Source organism: Rhagoletis pomonella, unplaced genomic scaffold, assembly GCF_013731165.1.
Source record: "Rhagoletis pomonella isolate Grant_MI unplaced genomic scaffold, Rhpom_1.0 Rhpom_scaffold_00007, whole genome shotgun sequence".
NCBI lineage: Eukaryota > Metazoa > Arthropoda > Insecta > Diptera > Tephritidae > Rhagoletis > Rhagoletis pomonella.
This window is the reverse complement of record NW_023458561.1, coordinates 38,931,511-38,950,201: the sequence shown is the minus strand read 5'-3', so window position 1 is coordinate 38,950,201 and position 18,691 is coordinate 38,931,511. Positions and strand designations below refer to the sequence as shown.

Below are 18,691 nucleotides of genomic sequence, written 5' to 3'. Positions count from 1 at the left end.
TGAAGCTTGCACTTTAGTATACTAAAATTGAATGGGTTCCAAAACTGCATGCTCAAATATTTTCGTAAAATTCTGAATATAAAGTTTAAAATTTTGATTCAAATTTTTTAGTTTTTATGATTTTTTATATATCAGGCCTATTCTGCGTTGGTAACAAAAATTTTGTTACCGGTTAGTAAAGTTACTGTCAATTTTTAAACCCTTTTCGTATTCTCTACACTCTTGTAACGGGTAAATTTTGTTACCATCTCATGAGCAGGTAACAAAATATTGCCCCGTGAAATATGCAACACCAGAATTTAGACAAAACTCCATAACTGAATTGCCGAATAAATTAAATCGTTACCATGGTAAATAGAATTGCGGTTACAAGAAGTGGTGACAATTGTTGGTAACAAAATTAGCTTGTTACAAAATGTTCGGTTACAAGCAGAATAGGCCTGATAGAGTGAAACTTTGATTTATGTGGTTTATGTTATAGAATGAACTACATTTTCATAAAAAATTAATGAACGAATTCGTTTATTATAATAATTATGAATATAATATTAGAATATTAGAACAAGGTGCATGCTAGCTTTTGACTATGGCTGTATTTATGCGAGCACGCACATATGCATATATGTATGTACATATATATGTATGTACATATGTACGTCTATATCTAAATGTAAAGAAAAGCTAATGAAATAAAAGAATCACGCAGGCGCAGCTAAACAGAATGGGTGAGCAGTCGATGACTGGTTCTTTATCATTAACAGTGTGACCGCGGGTTTGTGAAAATTTATAGCAAAGAAGAGACTTAAAATGTATAACTTTTTTATTTTATTTGCAAAAAAGGTACACGTATCAGTTATACTTGGTACTAGTATAATAACAATAACGAAAATGTCTTACATGTATGAGTTCAACTGGGTATTAGTATAATAAACAGCAAAATGTCTTATATGTGTATCATCGTATATTTATGTAGTTTAAATACCTTTTGTACTTATAGGACTGTCTTCAACGCAATCTATTTTATTGTTGAATTTCAAAAGTTGCTATTGTAAACAAATTTTTTCTTTGTCGCTTTCTTTGTACAAGTTACGAAAATTGTTCAAAACTTTCTTTGTATTACAATGGATCAATACATACAAGGCTTTTCAAAAGTTTCATTGTTAAAATCAAATCTGTTGCAAAATTTGCGGGCAAAGTTCAATATTACTTTGCTGAACACTTTTCTTTTCATTTTTAATATTTGGACTTTACTTAAATGTGCTGTTGATACAAATAAACTTGCTTGGTAGTTAAATGCTTATCTGGGTTACAAACGTCTATATCGGCTGAGTTGATTGGCATACAGTTTAGTTTGACAAAAAATAAGTTTATAGTTACTTTAAAAATTTTTATATAACTTATGCTATCTGTATGATTCATTTTGAAATTCTATGTTCATTCGATTGACAAGATCCAAAATATTTAACAGAAAATAAATAATAAATTGTTATTGGTGCGGAATAAATTTTTTCGGCAATAGCTCGCACTTGGTTCACACCGTCATCGAAACAAGATATGAAAAGTACATAATTGCAACGCGCTCCATTTTTAACACCAACGTAGTTTTGAAACTCGGCTAATTCATCCACCCTTTTAGTACTATGAGTGAGGAAATTGTAAACACCTCTGGCAAGTTTATCGACTTCTACGGGTTTTTTTTACACGATTGGAAAAGTATCAAAATTTAAAAAGAAAAATGTATCACTTTTGATCCACTTGGATCAAAACGGTCACACTGTTCGCCAACGTCAATTACATACATATATACCCGTGCATACATATTGCAGGCTGACACTTAGATGGTTTGGTTTTATACAACTGGGTTGGCTGTGCGCTGGTTAAAATTGCATGCAGCAAAGCAACAAAGTTGAAAATCAAAAAATCGAAAGCCATAAAGTTAAAACTAAAAACAACGAAAGAAAAATGCAAAACACCAAACGCAAAAAAAAACAAAAGGGAAATGCAAAAGCCAAAATGCTGCTGAAATGTGGTGATCACGTTGCAGTGCGTGACGATCACGCTGCCATCGCCTGACTGAGGCGCAGCGAACTCGCAATTTTTTTTCGCTTTTTGTTTATATGTACATACATATGTGCGTACGTATGCATGTACATATATTTGTACACGATATATCTTTACGTTGTTCCACGTACATAGCTTGACTCTGCTAGACATCTGTGCTCCTCTTCTTTTTTTACCTTTATTGTGCTCTCAACTTCCACACATTTTACAAAACGTACATATCTAGTGCATATGTATGTACATCTGTATGCAAGCATGTAATACATACTTATGTATTTGTAATTGTTTATTACGATCGGTTTACATTTTTATTTTGTTTGTGTGTCATTTTCTCAATTTAGGCGCTAATTTTTTTTTTGTTTATATTTTGCCGCTACTGCTGCCGTTCCGGCTGCCGCCTACTATTTGTACTTTGCCGAACAATAAGTCAATTGTACTAATTAATACGAGTACATACATACATACATACATACATACATTGTATCTATGATCAAAAGCACATTTGTATGTACGTACATATATATGTATGTATGTGCATAATTAGTGTTCTAGATGCTAATTACGACCTTTGTAGTATGTATTTACATGTTAACCCTGACAGGCAGCATCACCAACAAGTCGCAAAGCTTGTAATTTAAATTTTGCAAAACTCTCATAGATTTCCAAAAGTATATCTGGCATGCGCTGCCAGTGTGGCTCACTTGATGTCTAACGAGTGGGCTGAGGTATAGGAAGATATGTACATATTATATATCTATTGCTCACGCGATCAACAGCGATCAACGTCATCAGCCCACCACCAACGCCGTTGCTGCCAACAAAGCGCGAACATTGAACACAGTTCATACACAGAAAATGTTAAACCAAAAATATTACTAATGCTTTTGAGTTTTTGATGACGTCTCGTACATATATATGTACATATTAAATTTACCAATAACTGAGCGCTTAGTTTCTATGGATTCTCGAAGGGGAATACTTAAAAATATAATAAGCATTTGACTTTCGTTTTTTTTTTCTGTGTTAATGTGTATTTTCTGGCGGTCATCGTAGTTCAGTATCTTGTGGACAACATGTACATACAGTGGCGCTCACCTAAATAGCACACTTTTGTTTTTTTACAATATTCACAATGTTTTACGTCATACATATTTTTTCGTTAATTTTTTATAAAAATATTGTAGATTCTATAACATAAATCATATAAGTCAAAGTTTAAAACTTTGTGTACAGTTCAGCAAAGCATGAACAAAATCTAAATGTATTTTCATCTGGAAGAAAATGCGCAACATGCTCGACAAAATAATCTAAAAAATATACGGGATTTTTCAGAATTTTAAAGCCTGCACACTAAAATTGAATGGACTACAAAACTGCATACCCAATAAGTTACCAAAAATTCTGAATGAAAAATTTACAATTTTGAAGACATATTTTTTAAATTTGTTAAATTTTCGTGAATTGTGCAGAAAGTTTTAAACTTTGACTTATATGGTTTATGTTATAGAATCTACTATGTATATTTTTATAAAAAATTTACGATAAAAATTTATCTCGAGAAACATTGCGAATATTGTAAAAAATAAAAGTGTGCTATTTAGGTGAGCGCCACTTTATATTGAGTTCCATAACACACATATATAAGTAGGTACATATTTTTGTACCTTCATACGTAGGTTCATGTTCATCCAAAGCGGTCGATATTATGAAGAAGCTTTATGGGGGTTTGCCTACAGTTTACGCCGACTCCGAACGGCGATTCTATTTTCATGAGAAGCTGTCTTCATAGCAGAAATCACTCGGAGATCGCTGTTAGAAATTTTTTATTTTTATTTTTTTATGTTAGTTTGAACTGGGTCTGAACCCAGGCCCTGCGAAATGGTAGCGCGCACTGCTAGCCACTACACCACAGCGGCCGCCAATAATTACTCCAAATTGTTGTGCCTAACTTTGCAGGCCACACCCTTTTATTGCGACCATAATAGGTTATCGAGAGGCTTTAAATGTGGGCTGCTCGGGGCCACTGTTCAATCTCCTTAATTTTATATGCTGGTGCAAAGCCTTGGTGAAAAACCCAGTGTTCTTCATTAAAGGGGAAAACATCTTGTTGGTACACTATTGCTTTAGGTTTTACGGCCTTTTCGCAAAAATGCATACAACCAAACCCTAACGAATGCGGGATAATGACATGACAAAACAGAAATTGATCCAAGATTTCGAAGAGCATAAATTATTGCGAAAAGTGTGCTAGATAACAAAGAAACGTTTCAAAAAAACTTCTAGCTGGGACGATGAATGTACGGCAATATATCACATATCGCACACCGTCTTCAAAAGGTGCACGCGTTTGTCAGAAAATGCGAAAAACTATTTCTTACCACATGATAATCATATGGGTAAGGGGGACTTTATATTAGGTTTTTTTTTAAACAAATTGTAACCAAAAATTAGCTCCAGATTTTGTTAAAAGGTAAAAAAAGCTCTGTATACATACATTTTTAGCGCATAATTTCAAAAAATGCCAAATTTTTTCGCTAACATCGAAAAACCAAAAATTACAATGTTAAAAATAATCATGGTACTATGTACATATGTATATTCTTACATAAGCATATAGTACATAGGATAAGTTCCATAACGCAATGATCGAAAATAAATTCCACTAAATATTGACAGTTAATTATTTATGACAGAATATGATTGTTTTTTTTTGTGTATGTATGGTTTTTTTTCACATTTAAGGGTATTCATAAGTAATTTCATATTTATGAACATTAGGGTGGTGGTGGTCCTTAAATGTAGGAAGCAAATTTTTACATCCGATTTCCTAAGTCTCAACCCCTACGTCGACGCTACTATCGTCGAAGATATCACATATAAATTTTGATCCTGATTGGAGACGGTTAAGGCGTGTCGCACAGGGGCAAAGTTCAGTTCTTAACCGACTGCAATCGGAACCAAAATTCATATGTGATATCTTCGACTTTAGTGGTATCGATTTGGAGTACTAAATGAAAAAATATTTTTAATTTTTTGAGTCTCCATAGAGGCATCTGGTGGCCTCTAACCCCATTTGCGACATGCCTTAACCGTCTCCAATCGGGACCAAAATTTATATGTGATATATGTGTGACCGTGGTATTACTGATTACGGGGACTGAGACTGAAAAAATCATTCATTTGATTTTTTAAAGACCAACCTAATGTATATATACTAACATATGTACATAAATAGCGCTATAAAATGCATAAATTACAATATTTTAGAAATACAATGACTTTCTAAAATTTAATTGCAGTACGTATACTTTACTAAAAATGTACGTAATGTACTTGTGAACATGTAATGTTAACATGTAGGTGCATATGTATATATATGTGTGTCCATTTGGGTGGCCCATAAAATATCAATTTCAAGATTGAAGAAATTTTTTTTAATTTTTTTAAATCGCAAATTATCGACAAAATTTTGACTTTGGCCAGCTATACCTCAGCGGGTTTATAAATTCATATGAATAAGTTTCAGTAATATCTCAAACTTATCAAATTTCAGGACAAAATTTTGTCAAATTTTTGCGATTAAAAAAATTTCAAACCTTGGTACCCATAAAAGTTTTTTTAAATTTTGAAATTTTCGTGGATTTTATTATATGCACACAATAAGGCACCCCTTTATACAAAAATTAAATGCTATTTTTAATTACCACCCTAACGTACATGCATACATATGTATGTATTAGAGGGCTGCATGAATTCATTCAAACTTCTAGCCAAACAGAGTACAAAAGATTTGAATATTTTACTTGAAATACAAAGCACTCAGCGTTTGGAATTTTGTAAGTTATGAATATACATTTTGTTTTAAATTTTCCACCTTCAAATGGGAGAATGTGAATGAATGAAAAACATTGAAATCATTCAAACTCATTTCGGTAAAGTTTTTTTTTACAAACAAGTTTGTTCGTAATAGGAGCGCTGCAATACATACATACATACCTATGTTTGTACATATGTACATAGAAAAAATATTTTTGGATATTCATAAAAAAAACTGCCATTATTTCAATTCAATTTATTTTCACTCTGTTTGATTATTGTAATGTCGGCAAATACATATGTGTGTACATATATCAGAACAGAATTCACTCAAATTCCAAAAAAATTTAAGCCAAAATCATTCTTTCGTTTTGCATATGAACAATTCATAAGCCGTTTTGAATAAATTCATGCAGCCTTCTAGTATGTACATATGTATGTAAGGTATATGTATTATTGAAGGCATACTTTTTTTGTTTTGCCATGAATTGAACCGGTATTATATTACCGATTTATTACTAAATGGTTTTTGATTTCTCGCTTGCATTTAACCTTTCACAAAATGTTTTTTTCAGTTTGAAAATTTCAGTTGTAAAATGTAAAAATCGCTAATTATCAATTTAATTCACCGAATCAACAAACCCAAGGTTGGGAAATTTAAATGGAAATCCTGCTTTGGGGAAGCCTAAACTGAACGCTTTTTCGAGAATCTTTTGGAATGAAAAGGAATTTGTCCTCTGAAATTTACCTGCTGATATATTTATGTAAATATTTGGAATTTATAACTTATGCCGAATTTCCCATAGGCATTGAAATGACAAAAAATGTATACCATTCAAAAAAAAAAGGCCATGTGGACATGAACTTAATGACTATTTTTTCCACATAATGACACGATAATTTTTTAATGCCCAACTTTGTCATTTGTCATATTTACCATTTAATGCCTAGTGTAAATCCAGCATAACCTAACTACATACATACATATAAACATCTAGCTTAGAGTAAAAGGTTGCTACGCCAACTTTTTGTGAAAACTCATACTTCGATAAAGGAAGCAAATTAATTAAAAAATACATTCGTTTCGAATAGGATTAAGGTAGTTGTTTTATTTTTCCTCGTTTAATTTATGTACTGCCCCCACATTAGCACTGAACGCCTTAAAGTTAAAGTTTAGGGGGGCCTTTCCAAATTGTGGTATCACAAAGGACAATCTTACATTGTCTAAGTGAGCTCCGGTTACACGGGGCTGCCACCTAACCTTACCTAACCTAACCTAACCTAGGGTGGTGCATTAGGCCGATAAGAACTGAGATCTCGTGGGTAAGTTGTAAAACGGGGTACTTTAGGCGAATGAGCTTCTGAACAATAAAAAATTTGTTTTGGAGACAAAAATAAATCTGAGTCTTTATAACACTTAAATAGCGTATAATCAATATATGTTATGGTTTCGAGCGCTTCGATTGATCCTAGAGAATTATATTGACCGAAGAAGAGAATTTATTTCTTACGCGTTATTCCCATGGGAAAAATAAACGATCGATGCGCGACCTCTTAGAATTATCGTCGAGGTGGTATATTCATTGAGGATCATTACTATACCAAATACTTAAATCTGAGTCGGGTTCCGGCGAATTGCGGGATTTTTTTTTTTTACGTGGTCTAATGTATATGAATATTCTAATAAGGTAACATACGTATGCAATGGTTAGTTACAGCTTTCAGAAAGTTGCCGCTGTTAGTTTTTTATTTTATTTCTATTTTTCTTATTTGTGGCCTAATAATAATTTAATCTGAAAAATTATTGTGGAAAACAACAATAAGAGTATAGCTGCTATTTGGGTTCAAATCCTAGTGAATTCGAAGAAGAATGAAGAGATGTAGTAATCGCCAAAATAGTAGCGACAACTTATACCTTTATAAATTATTGTTGTTTTCCACAATAATTTTTCAAACAGAACAACCTCAAGCTCAATAAATTTTTTTGTATATTTATTATTTTTTTTAATTTATCTTTTTTATATTATTAATATTTTTATTTACATTTTTTTACCTACAGTTTCAAGATCCATAAGCAAATTCTCCAATCGCTTAGTTTTTCGGGCATTAATTATTTTTTTTTTCTTAGGCCAAGGCATATTGAACAGGTAGTAACAGTAGAGCAGCTGCTTTGATATTTTTTAATTAATTGGGGTCTAAACTTTCAAATATTATTAATTTTTTTTACAAAATTCTTAATTAACAACATGTGAATCTTCAAAGAAAGCGATTGAAAACCAGACTTTGGGACGTTTGCTTAGCTCAGGAGCATAAACGCTGATTATTGGGTTTTGCAAAAATCGAACGGATTTTTAATTTTTGCTGTAATTAACCAATTTTCTTTAAAACATTTTTTACTATGGAGAAAAGAAAAACTATCACAGTTTCTCGTAAAATAAACTATGTACCTATGTAGATGTACCTACATACATATGTAAATGCGTGCATACTTATGTACTATGTGCATCCATATGTACATATATAAATGCTTACAATAGGGAAGACTTACAAACAAAGACGGGTTGGTTGGCTCAAGATCAAACACCTCTATGTACATATATAAATACATTCATACATACATATCTACAGAAAAATATAAGATATAGAGATACAGCACCGACACATAAAGAATCGTACGCAATTGCATATGCAGATGCACAAGTAATGAAAATTTTATTTACGAGTGAACGCATTTAAGTACTATGTACTTACATACACATATGTACATACATACATACATACATATATTAATATTATACATACCGTTTAAAAGTTAAGCATAGTTACAAATACAACAAAAGAGATGTAAACGCCAATAGATAAACAAATAAACAAGTACAAACTCTCGTCCAACCATGGAAAAAAGCACAAAAGCAAAAGACGGCAAACATACGTACATATGTGCATACATTCATACATACGTATGTAGTATATGTACATATGTACAGCGGGGATAGTAGAAGTACTTATAAATGGTCATATAATATATATTTACTACACTCAAAGCTTGTACATAATATATATACACCCGATGTGTGTTTGTATGTATACCAAGCCCGGCAATATGGTACTGCCACACTTCACATTTGTGGCTCTCATAAGCGCTGGCAAGTTTCAGTTGAATGGTAATACTACGCCTGAAAGCATCAGCCGAAATTGGCTCTCCCAACTTACATACAAAAAAAGATATTTGTTGTTTCAAAAAGAATCACTCTCAGCTGAACCCTTTTGCTTTGTGAGAATATTCATAATTGGTTACAATATCCTGAAAGGACAATACGGAAACAAGTTTATAAAATTTACAAATTCACATATACATACATATGTACATACAAATAAAGTGAAGTGAAAAGCATACCTACAAAAATCTAATGCACAGAATTGCAAGCATTCCTTTTGTATTTATAAGAATATTAAGACATTTATTTAACTAAAAGTAAAAAAAAAAACATTGTTTTAAGTGCATTTAGAGTGTTTTATTGTTTTTATTTTAACAAAGTGAAATAGACTTTTTTAGCAAAAATGCCGGTGGATATATGCAGTCGTCCTCAATTTACACTAGAGCCGTACGTACATACATACACACATATATACATTTTTTATTGTTGTTTTACTTTTGTTCGTGCATACAAAAAATTAGCAAGAGGCCTTACTTTTATAAAATAGTTATAGTTATTATTTTTAAGGTGTTCCATAACTCAATGCAACAATTTAAATTGAAAAACTTTTCATTATATTTCTATACTTATTTAGGTATTTTAAAAGTTATACATAACTTTTATATTCTTCATAATAAAAGTCCGAACTGAAAATTTCATTCCTCCTTAGCACAACAACAACAAATTATTTACATATCTGATTTTTATTATAAAAATAAAAAAATAATAAAATAACTCCTGCTTCTGATTTCTAATGTTTTAAATAAATATCAATACTTAAATTTTTTAATATAGTTCGACATATGATTCTTATTTTGCCAACTATAAAAAAAAAACATAAAAAGTGGAGTTAGGCGATTTGGCGTGTAACTCCTGATTGAATGTTTATAATAAAGCGCATAAAATAAGATGAGATAAAATTAAATAAAATAAAACATTTATAATAAGCAATATAAAATAAAATCAAAAATAAAATTAAATAAATTTAAAAAATATTCTATGAAAATGAAAAACTTATTAAATCAAATAAGGTAAAAGAAATAAAATAAAATAAAATGAGATACAATGATTTAAAATAAAAACAACAAAAAATATATTTACATATTAAAATAAAACAAAACAAACAAAATTATATGAAAATAAAAATTTTAATTGACAATATAAGATAAAATAAAAATAAAATAAAATCAGTAAGCTATGCTGCAAGTATAACAAATTAAATAAAATTTAATCAAGCAAAATAAAATGTTCTATAAAAGTTAAAACTGAATTGATAATAAAATTTTTTTTCTAAATTTAAATAAAAATATAACAAAATAATTAAAAATAAAATATAAAACAAATAAATTAACTGACGTTTCACTAGCAATTTAAGTAAAAATTTATTTTTTCTCTTCTGTCAGTTTTCATAATAAATTGAAATTAAAAAACAAATTTTTCAGTTAAATTGCTATCGAAAAACTGGCTGTTAATGAAAAAAAATGTTTTTTTTGCTATTTTTGGCCTAATAACAAATCATATACAAAAAAATTTATTGAGCTTGAGGTCAGTACATTCAATGAAGAAGTCTGAAAGGGAGATGTGATGATCTCCGAAATAACAGCTATAACTTCTACCATTTGTAAACCATTTGCTGTTTTCCACATTAATTTTTCATTAAAAACGCCCTCAAGCTCAGTAAAACTGTGGGATATGAAATAGGATAAAATAACTATAAACAAAAATAAGTAAAATAAAATTTAATACAGTGAAATTAAGATAAATCAAAATAGTCAAAATAAAATTAGAAAGATACCTAAAATTAAATAAAAATTAAATAAAATATTCTACAAATCTAAAAAGATAAATGAAATAAAAATAAATTAATTAAAATAAAATAAGAGCAAAAGAAATATTATATTAAAACAAAAATGTAATGCAAGAAAATAAAATAAAATTAGGTACAAGAAAATAAAATAAAAACAACATAAAAATAAATTTAAAATAAAATAAAAATTTTATTAATAAAATAAGATAAAACAAAGTAAAATAGAAGACAAATATAATAAAATAAATTTAATAAACATTTCAAACTTTTTAATATGAATTTTTAGAAAATTTTTGAGTAGGCAGTATTATAACCCAAGTAAAAAACTGCAAGACTGTCAACAAAAAAAATTTAAATCAGCGTCCATCCCTAGCTGCTTCCAGCATCCTTTTTATTTGTTTTATACATTTTGTAATGCATCGGGTTTAAAACTTCATACTAAAAAATTCAGATCAAAATGTTTGAAATTTTCCTAAATCGGGTGACCTGGCTATGTGGCTATATTTTTTATACAGTTTACAAATATTAAAAAATCTTGCATAAATAACATGACACATTCAAAAACATTGTAAATATTTAAGAAAAAAATTTCCTTGTGCTCGATTGTTGGAGTCACTGTATAACCAATTCTTAAATTTAACATCTCAACTTATATTAATTTCAAATCAAATCATTGCATTTCTAGAATTTCTATGTAGTATGTACGCATGTACATACATATGTAAGTATGTCATTTGTTTGACAAATATTCTGATACACAAGCAAACATGAATTGATCTAATTGAATTGTCAATTGATATTAATTGTGTTTTCGTTTTTTGTTTTTGAATTTCTGCATTGTGTCAATTGTGACAATTGACCCTCTATTCACATTTTAATTACATATTTCGACAAACAAACAAAAATATTAATAGAGATTGCCATACGAATTGCAGTAGTTAAGTAAATTGGAAGTTGGTACGCGGTTAAAATTTCAACTGTCAACGTCCTTTGCAGCTTATTTTTGGTAATCTGTTAAATGTTAGATCTCAACAGCTGTTCTCTTGCGCGTTGGATGGAAAGATCTACAATGAAAAAAAAGTTTAGTGACGTCACTTAGAACAGCTATTGCCAAATCCATATGTTGAGTATAATTTTTATTTGCTCTTGAAATACAAAAATATCGAATTTAGCTGAAACATAAAAAAAAAACTTCGCGCTCATGTACTCAATGAATTTCAGAGTAAAAGCTGATTTCACTTTATCACCTGCACTGTCAGCATTATAATTTGTTAGTGGAGGAGAGAGTCATATTCTGTTAATTATCTCTTAAACGATTAAGAAACACTTTTCAATATTTATTTATGTATTTCAATATTTTATTGCCTTTTTACATTGGAATTTATTGTAAAGGGTTAAGGTTAAAGCTCAAATAATGGTATCAAAATATCTAAATTACAGCAGCGCGTATGTTTACAAATATCTTTAAATCGCTACCACCCAACAGTTGTAATTTTTTTACTGAATAAGGGGACATTTAATTGCTATGCAAATCTAGAAAAACATTTTTAAAATGTTGACTTTTTAAATTTTTCTTTTAACATTTTGTCATATGAGCATCACGTAACGCCAGATTGGAAATACCCATATGTATTTATGTACATACATACATATGTACGTATATCAACGTGTTTTTTAGATTCTTCTCTCTATACAATTACAATTATGTCTGTCACGAGTCAACCTTAATTTATTTAAAATATTACAACCAACAAATGTAATGAAAAACAATTATTTACAAGCAACAAATACTACATATGTTTGCTATGATCAGTGATCATGGATCACCTTGAGCTGGGCAAGTACACATGTGGGTAGTATGTATTTTCAAAAGTGTTCATGTAGATACATATCTACATATGTACATACATATGTATGTATACAGAGCGGATCAGTAAAGAATTATATAAATTTTTCAAGAAAACATATTTATGGCGTTTGTGAGAATAGTAAAAATAGAAAAATACTGTATATTAAAATGAGGTTATACTAAGTGGTACATAAATACAGGCATACAGTATAGTGAAAGTGAAAAAACTATATGATATTTTAACTTCCAAAATTAGAATGCATATCTAGAATTTAGCTGAAATGCAAAAAGTCGTAACTAACAAAAACTTTATATGCATAAAACGATGTAGGGATTTGAAATTCGATGAAATGCATTAAGTATAAACAATCAGTAAGTATTTTTTTTTAATTTTTTGTTAGTAACAGCCTTTTGCCTTTATTGTAGTATGTAAATGTCGTACGATTACATTCAAATTGCTCTATCAGTTATATAGTATGTACCTATAGGTATAACATTAATATATAAAAATCACACTTGGAGAATATCGAATAATGATCCTCTTTATGTACACATACAAATTTACATATAGCACATCCATATGCATACATATGTATAAATGCAGTTTTCTATATTATAGAACTAATTTAATTTCAAAGTACTACATAAATTCCAAATCGAGGTAATTGCATTTGCACGTAAGTCCATAAAAGCCTACTTACATAGCTAACGTAAACGACATTTGCTAAAGCGAATTTTCATTATTTTTTTATTTAGCCAAAATATTAACGTAGATTTATGCACTTTACTTTTGCCCCACTCGAAAGATAAGAGCGGCCTTTTTCCAACGCCCATAAAAAATAAAAAATAGCAAATCAGACTCGATAATTTGATAAATGTAGCTTTAATTAGCAGCATGACCAGTATAATACATATATATGTACGGTGGCGGGCAACCAGATAGGGAAGCAGCATATTAACAAGTTTTGGCAATTAAAAATCAAATAATTGGGAGTTGCCTTTATTTTTGGAAACTTTTTTGATGGCGGTGTTGTGCAATTTCCCCCATATACAAAAATTTTCGAACGTATTTGAATGAAAGAAAATGCGTGACACCGAAAGCAAAAAAAAAAATTAAACAAAATGGACTACAAAACTGCATATAAAGGTTTTTACTAAACATTTTGATTGAAAAGTTTGAAAGTTGGTCGAATTTTCCTAATTGTACAAACAAAGTTTAAAATTCGCAATTACATGGTTTTTGTTATATTTTCATTAAAAAAATATTAAATAAACAAAAGAAATATATACGAAAAACTTGTTAAAATGTCGCGTCTCTATATGTTTGCCCGCCACTGTATAATAAACGTGAGTTTGAATAATTTCGATCACTCTTTTGATGAATGCATTTAACCCAATTCGAGTGTGCATATAAGTCATAGACTAGACATATAAGTAAGCATTTACGATCCAAAGTGCTATTCGACATAGATAAAACACTTGTGGCTAAGAATAGCCTCTTCTATAGGAATAAAAATGCTGAATGTCTAAATTTAATCATGACACTTTTAAACAAATAATAAAATTCTTATAATTTCAGATAACTTAGTAGATAGGTAATTTCAAAAAAATGTCCACAAATGCCTTTATACAAATACTAATAAAATAATATAAGCTCCTGTGAAAAGACAATTAAATCGGTAACTTTAGGTAAACACATACTGTAGGATTGCTAAATGATTATTGTACATACATACATATGTATTTCTATGGCAGCTTATAAAAACTTTTTAAATTTTTTTCAATAAAATATTGCACTTGCATATTTCTTACTCTGGTATACAATAAGAAAATATTTACCATACATTGGGGCGCATTCCATCTTCAAATAGTCCATATTTCAAATATAGTACAAGATCCCACAAGGGCATATGGACCCATTCGTTTAATGGATGAAATCTACTTTGTATGAAATTTAACGTTTTAGGAAATATTTCGCGAGTGGGTTGGCTGAAAAAATCCTGGCCGATATTTTTAATTAAATATTCAAAAATTTTAGTTTTTTTTTTGATTTGCACTCATTTGTTTAATGATCAAATTACATATCCATCACGTAAGGATGAACAGCTGCCAAGTCTATTTTTTAAATTGTTCAGGAGAGACGAAAATCGATGTAGCTTCGCATTACCTGTCATTCTGTATCAAAAACCAAATTAAAAAAAAAAAATAATTACCTTTAGGTGGCGATATGTACATACAATATATACCATCGAAAGCATAAAGCAATAGAATTTTTTAAATAGATCGGTAAAATTAATAGTATTACCTGTGTACCTGTTCATACCTGCCAACCCGATAGGTGGTAGGCCAGCACAAAAAATAGACAACCCAACGTTTTCCAACGTTGGATTTTTTCCAAAGAACCATAAATTATAATATATTTCCAAAAGTTTACACAAAATATGGATATATGGGTATAAATTAAAAGAAAAATTCTAGACAAGACTAATTATAACTTTTGTTTTCAATTATCCTTTTGGAACATGTCACAAATGTTCTTTCAAATTATTATCCTTCAAGATTTTTAATTTTGAATCCATTTTAAAACATCTTGGTTTAATTTAAATCCTATAAATATATGTACATTAGGCTGCATCACCAAAAAAAGTTGCGGTTTTTCCGCCGGGATTACAAAATTTATTATATTTTAAGACGTCCCCCAAAATATTTCGTAAAAATATTAAGATTTAAGTGAGCGGAACCGATTTGAAAATACCTCCAAAAATTAAGTTTTTTATGAATAAAAATTTCTTGAAGAACTTTTTGAAAAAAGTCCCCTCAGATGCCAAATTAGATTAAGCTTAAAAAATCTGCATAAAAGTATTTAAAAATATTTTCAACGGAATCGTAAGAATGAGATTTTTGATGCTGTTTTTTTACTTTTTCAAAGATTGATTTACGAAAAACTTGAATAACTGGACCAAAAATGATTTAGACTTATGGGATCTCAGTAGAAAGGTATTTGTACACTGTTTTTATTTCTGGCCAAAAAAACGTCATTCGTGTCCCATCTTTTTTCTTCGAGTACCAACACATCTTAATTCAACTTTGAATGAAGTTCGTTCCTCCTACCTTTCTCTTCCCTCCTTTGAATGAGTTGATTAGCAAAGGTGAGAAAATACCTTTCCAATGACACCTGTCAAGTCTAAATCGGAAGAGTTTAGGTTCAGTTATTCAAGTTTTTCTTATACGAATCTTTGAAAAAAGTTAAAAAAAACAGCATAAAAAATCTCATCATTACGATTCCGTTAAAAATTTTTTTTAATTTTTTTTAAATATTTTTCTGCAAATATTTTAAGCTTAAGCCGTTTTGTCATTTGAGGGGAATTTTTCAAAAAAAAATCTTTAAGAAACTATTTTTATTCATAAAAAACTCCATCTTTGGAGGTATTTTCAAATCGGTCCAACTCACTTAAATCTTAATATTTTTCCGAAATATTTTGGTGGACGTCTTAAAATATAATAGATTTTATAATTCCAGTGGAAAAATAGTACCGATTTTTTTTTGTATGAGGAGTGATGCAGTCTAATGTACATAAGTAAGGATATTGAAAGATAAAAATTGCAAATGATATTTGCCTTTCATTCATTTTTTCGATGTCCCTGGGGAAATCCTGCCGTCCTATTAAAAATTTAAAGGTGCAGATTTACTAGAAATTCGTTCAAAATTAGGAAAAATATCGAATTTTTCGCATTTCCAAATTTTCATGGACGATCAATTCAAGTTATTAACTAAAACTTCAACTAAAAGTCGGCGGGGGTTATCGTTATCCTACGGCCATAAAACTTCATACCTACATATGCTATTTACGCTAAAAAGCTCAAATATAGAGGGTATGCATATCGAAATTTGCAAACGAATTTGTTTCCATATATTCTTGGACAGTCAACATTGTAAGTAAATTAGCAAAATTCAACAAAGTTCCATCAAAATATTAAACTTTATTGCACTTTACGACAGTAAAATTTAGTGTGCTATAAAACTGCATACCACAAAAGATTCTGCTTAACAAGTTTGAAACTTTGATAAAACCTTGTTGAATTTTTCTAATTTTCGTACAAAGTTTGAAATTTGTATTTACATATACATATGTACATATCGTCGCTACCATGTCGAACTATCGAATGTGCAAAAATGCTTTTTCAATTACGATACCTTGCGCATGCGTTTAGAATGATACGCAAGTTGGCAAATCGTCACATTTGTAGTGTTTTTAGAAGCAGAGGATACTGGATTTAACAAAGTGTCAAATCCCACAGTTTTTCCTAATGACAACAACATTTTTTACAACAGTTTTTTTGCTCACTTGAAAAATACCCATTTTCACATTCGATAGCTTGGACATGGTAGCGACGATATGTACACATAATTAGCTGTTATTTTATATAAAATTGAAACAAGCAAAAGAAAAGTAGTAAAAGCTGGTCAAAAAGTCGTATTTCTATTATTTCGGCCATATGTATTTGTATATAAAAAATGCGAAAAAATACACAAATTTTAAATTTGAACTTTTCTCCATATTTCCAAGGCGACCAATAGCAGATATACATATATCTAAGCAAGTAAATTTATATGTATTTAATGCGTATGTAAGTATGTGGTTGTACATTACATGGCAGTGTACAAAGTCCATATCCATATAAAAACCAATTAATTGAAACATGCGCCCCCGTAAGCTTTCCAATGTGCATAATGTGTTCTTATTTCTATGAAATATGTATGTACGTAGTACATATATATGTATTTTAGATTATTTTTAAAATATTGCATTTATTTATTATTTTTTTTTAAATTGTTGCTGCTCTTATTGAAGTTGATTTGTTTTTGTTTACCTCAAGTCAGAAAGAAAAAAAAATGGGTAAACAACGCGTGTTGAGCAGTCGTCGGCCACATGAACGAGTACTTGTACAGATACTTACTTATACTTATTTCCAAACATTGCTGGCGATATCATAGCACTAAAAATGCGCAACTTCTTAACACAAGAAAATCTATTCATAAAAACTTACATAGATACACATATTGTACATACAGTGACTCAAACAAATGACCACGTGTTGATTTTCTTCAAATATTCGTAATGTTCTTCGAGCTAAATTTTTTTATTTTTTATTTCTATATAAAAATATCGTCTAGGCTTGAACCAAAACCGTGTAAATCAAAGTTTCAACTTTATACAAAACTTAGGAATATTCAAAAAATTTTCATCAAATTTTCAACTTTTTATTCTGATTTTTTAGTTGAATAGCCCATACGATTTTGGTCAAGTTTCACACGGCTAAAAAATCGCGTTGAATTATGAGAATTACTTTTTTGTTGACGGATTTTTGCACTCTTTTTCTTATAAGAATGAATTTCTTATTCAACAAAATATCAACGCAAATTTTTGTAAATTGCACTTTTTATATTAAAAAGCCCGAAAAAGTAGCCCCCATAAAAAATTCTCAAAAATCAACACGATTATTTGCAGTTTGAAACTTTGCACTTGTATGGGCTATAAAATAAAACTGCATACCCAAAAATTGTCTAAAAATTCAGAATAAAAAGTTGAATATTCGGTAAAATTTTTTTGAATTTTCCTGAATTTTGTATTAAGTTTGAAACTGTGATTTACACGGTTTTGTTTAAAGATTAGACGATATTTTTATATAAAAATAACAAAAATAAGTAAAAAGTCTAAGTTCGAACATTAGATACCCGGGCGCAAGTATCAAATATAGATTTTTCACCTTTCCGAAAACTACCGCTTCATGGTAATCAGGGGTTTCAAACATCTTCGATAAACTTATGTAGTTATACCACGCCTAAATTACCGTTATATGGGATGTGGGCGTGGTTGTTGCCCGATTTTTTAAATTTTCAGCCATTGCGTATGTTGTACCAAGACCAACAACTGTGCCAAGTTTGGGAGATATTGGTGG

The 18,691-nt window shown here is 29.8% G+C and overlaps 1 protein-coding gene across 2 annotated transcripts in view; it reads left to right on the top strand.

Moving 5' to 3' along the window:
* LOC118742770 (zinc-type alcohol dehydrogenase-like protein C1773.06c) overlaps positions 1-18,691 on the top strand; it is a 41,113-nt gene that overhangs the window by 16,580 nt on the left and 5,842 nt on the right. The window contains exon 1 of one of the 2 annotated variants that reach the window (XM_036475104.1): positions 9,023-9,482. The exons of the other annotated variant lie outside the window; for it this stretch is intronic. Within the exon in view, the coding sequence (XP_036330997.1) occupies positions 9,439-9,482 (44 nt within the window). The 5' untranslated portion in view covers positions 9,023-9,438. Of the gene's footprint in view, positions 1-9,022; positions 9,483-18,691 lie in introns of those variants that run through there. 2 annotated transcript variants of the gene reach the window in all.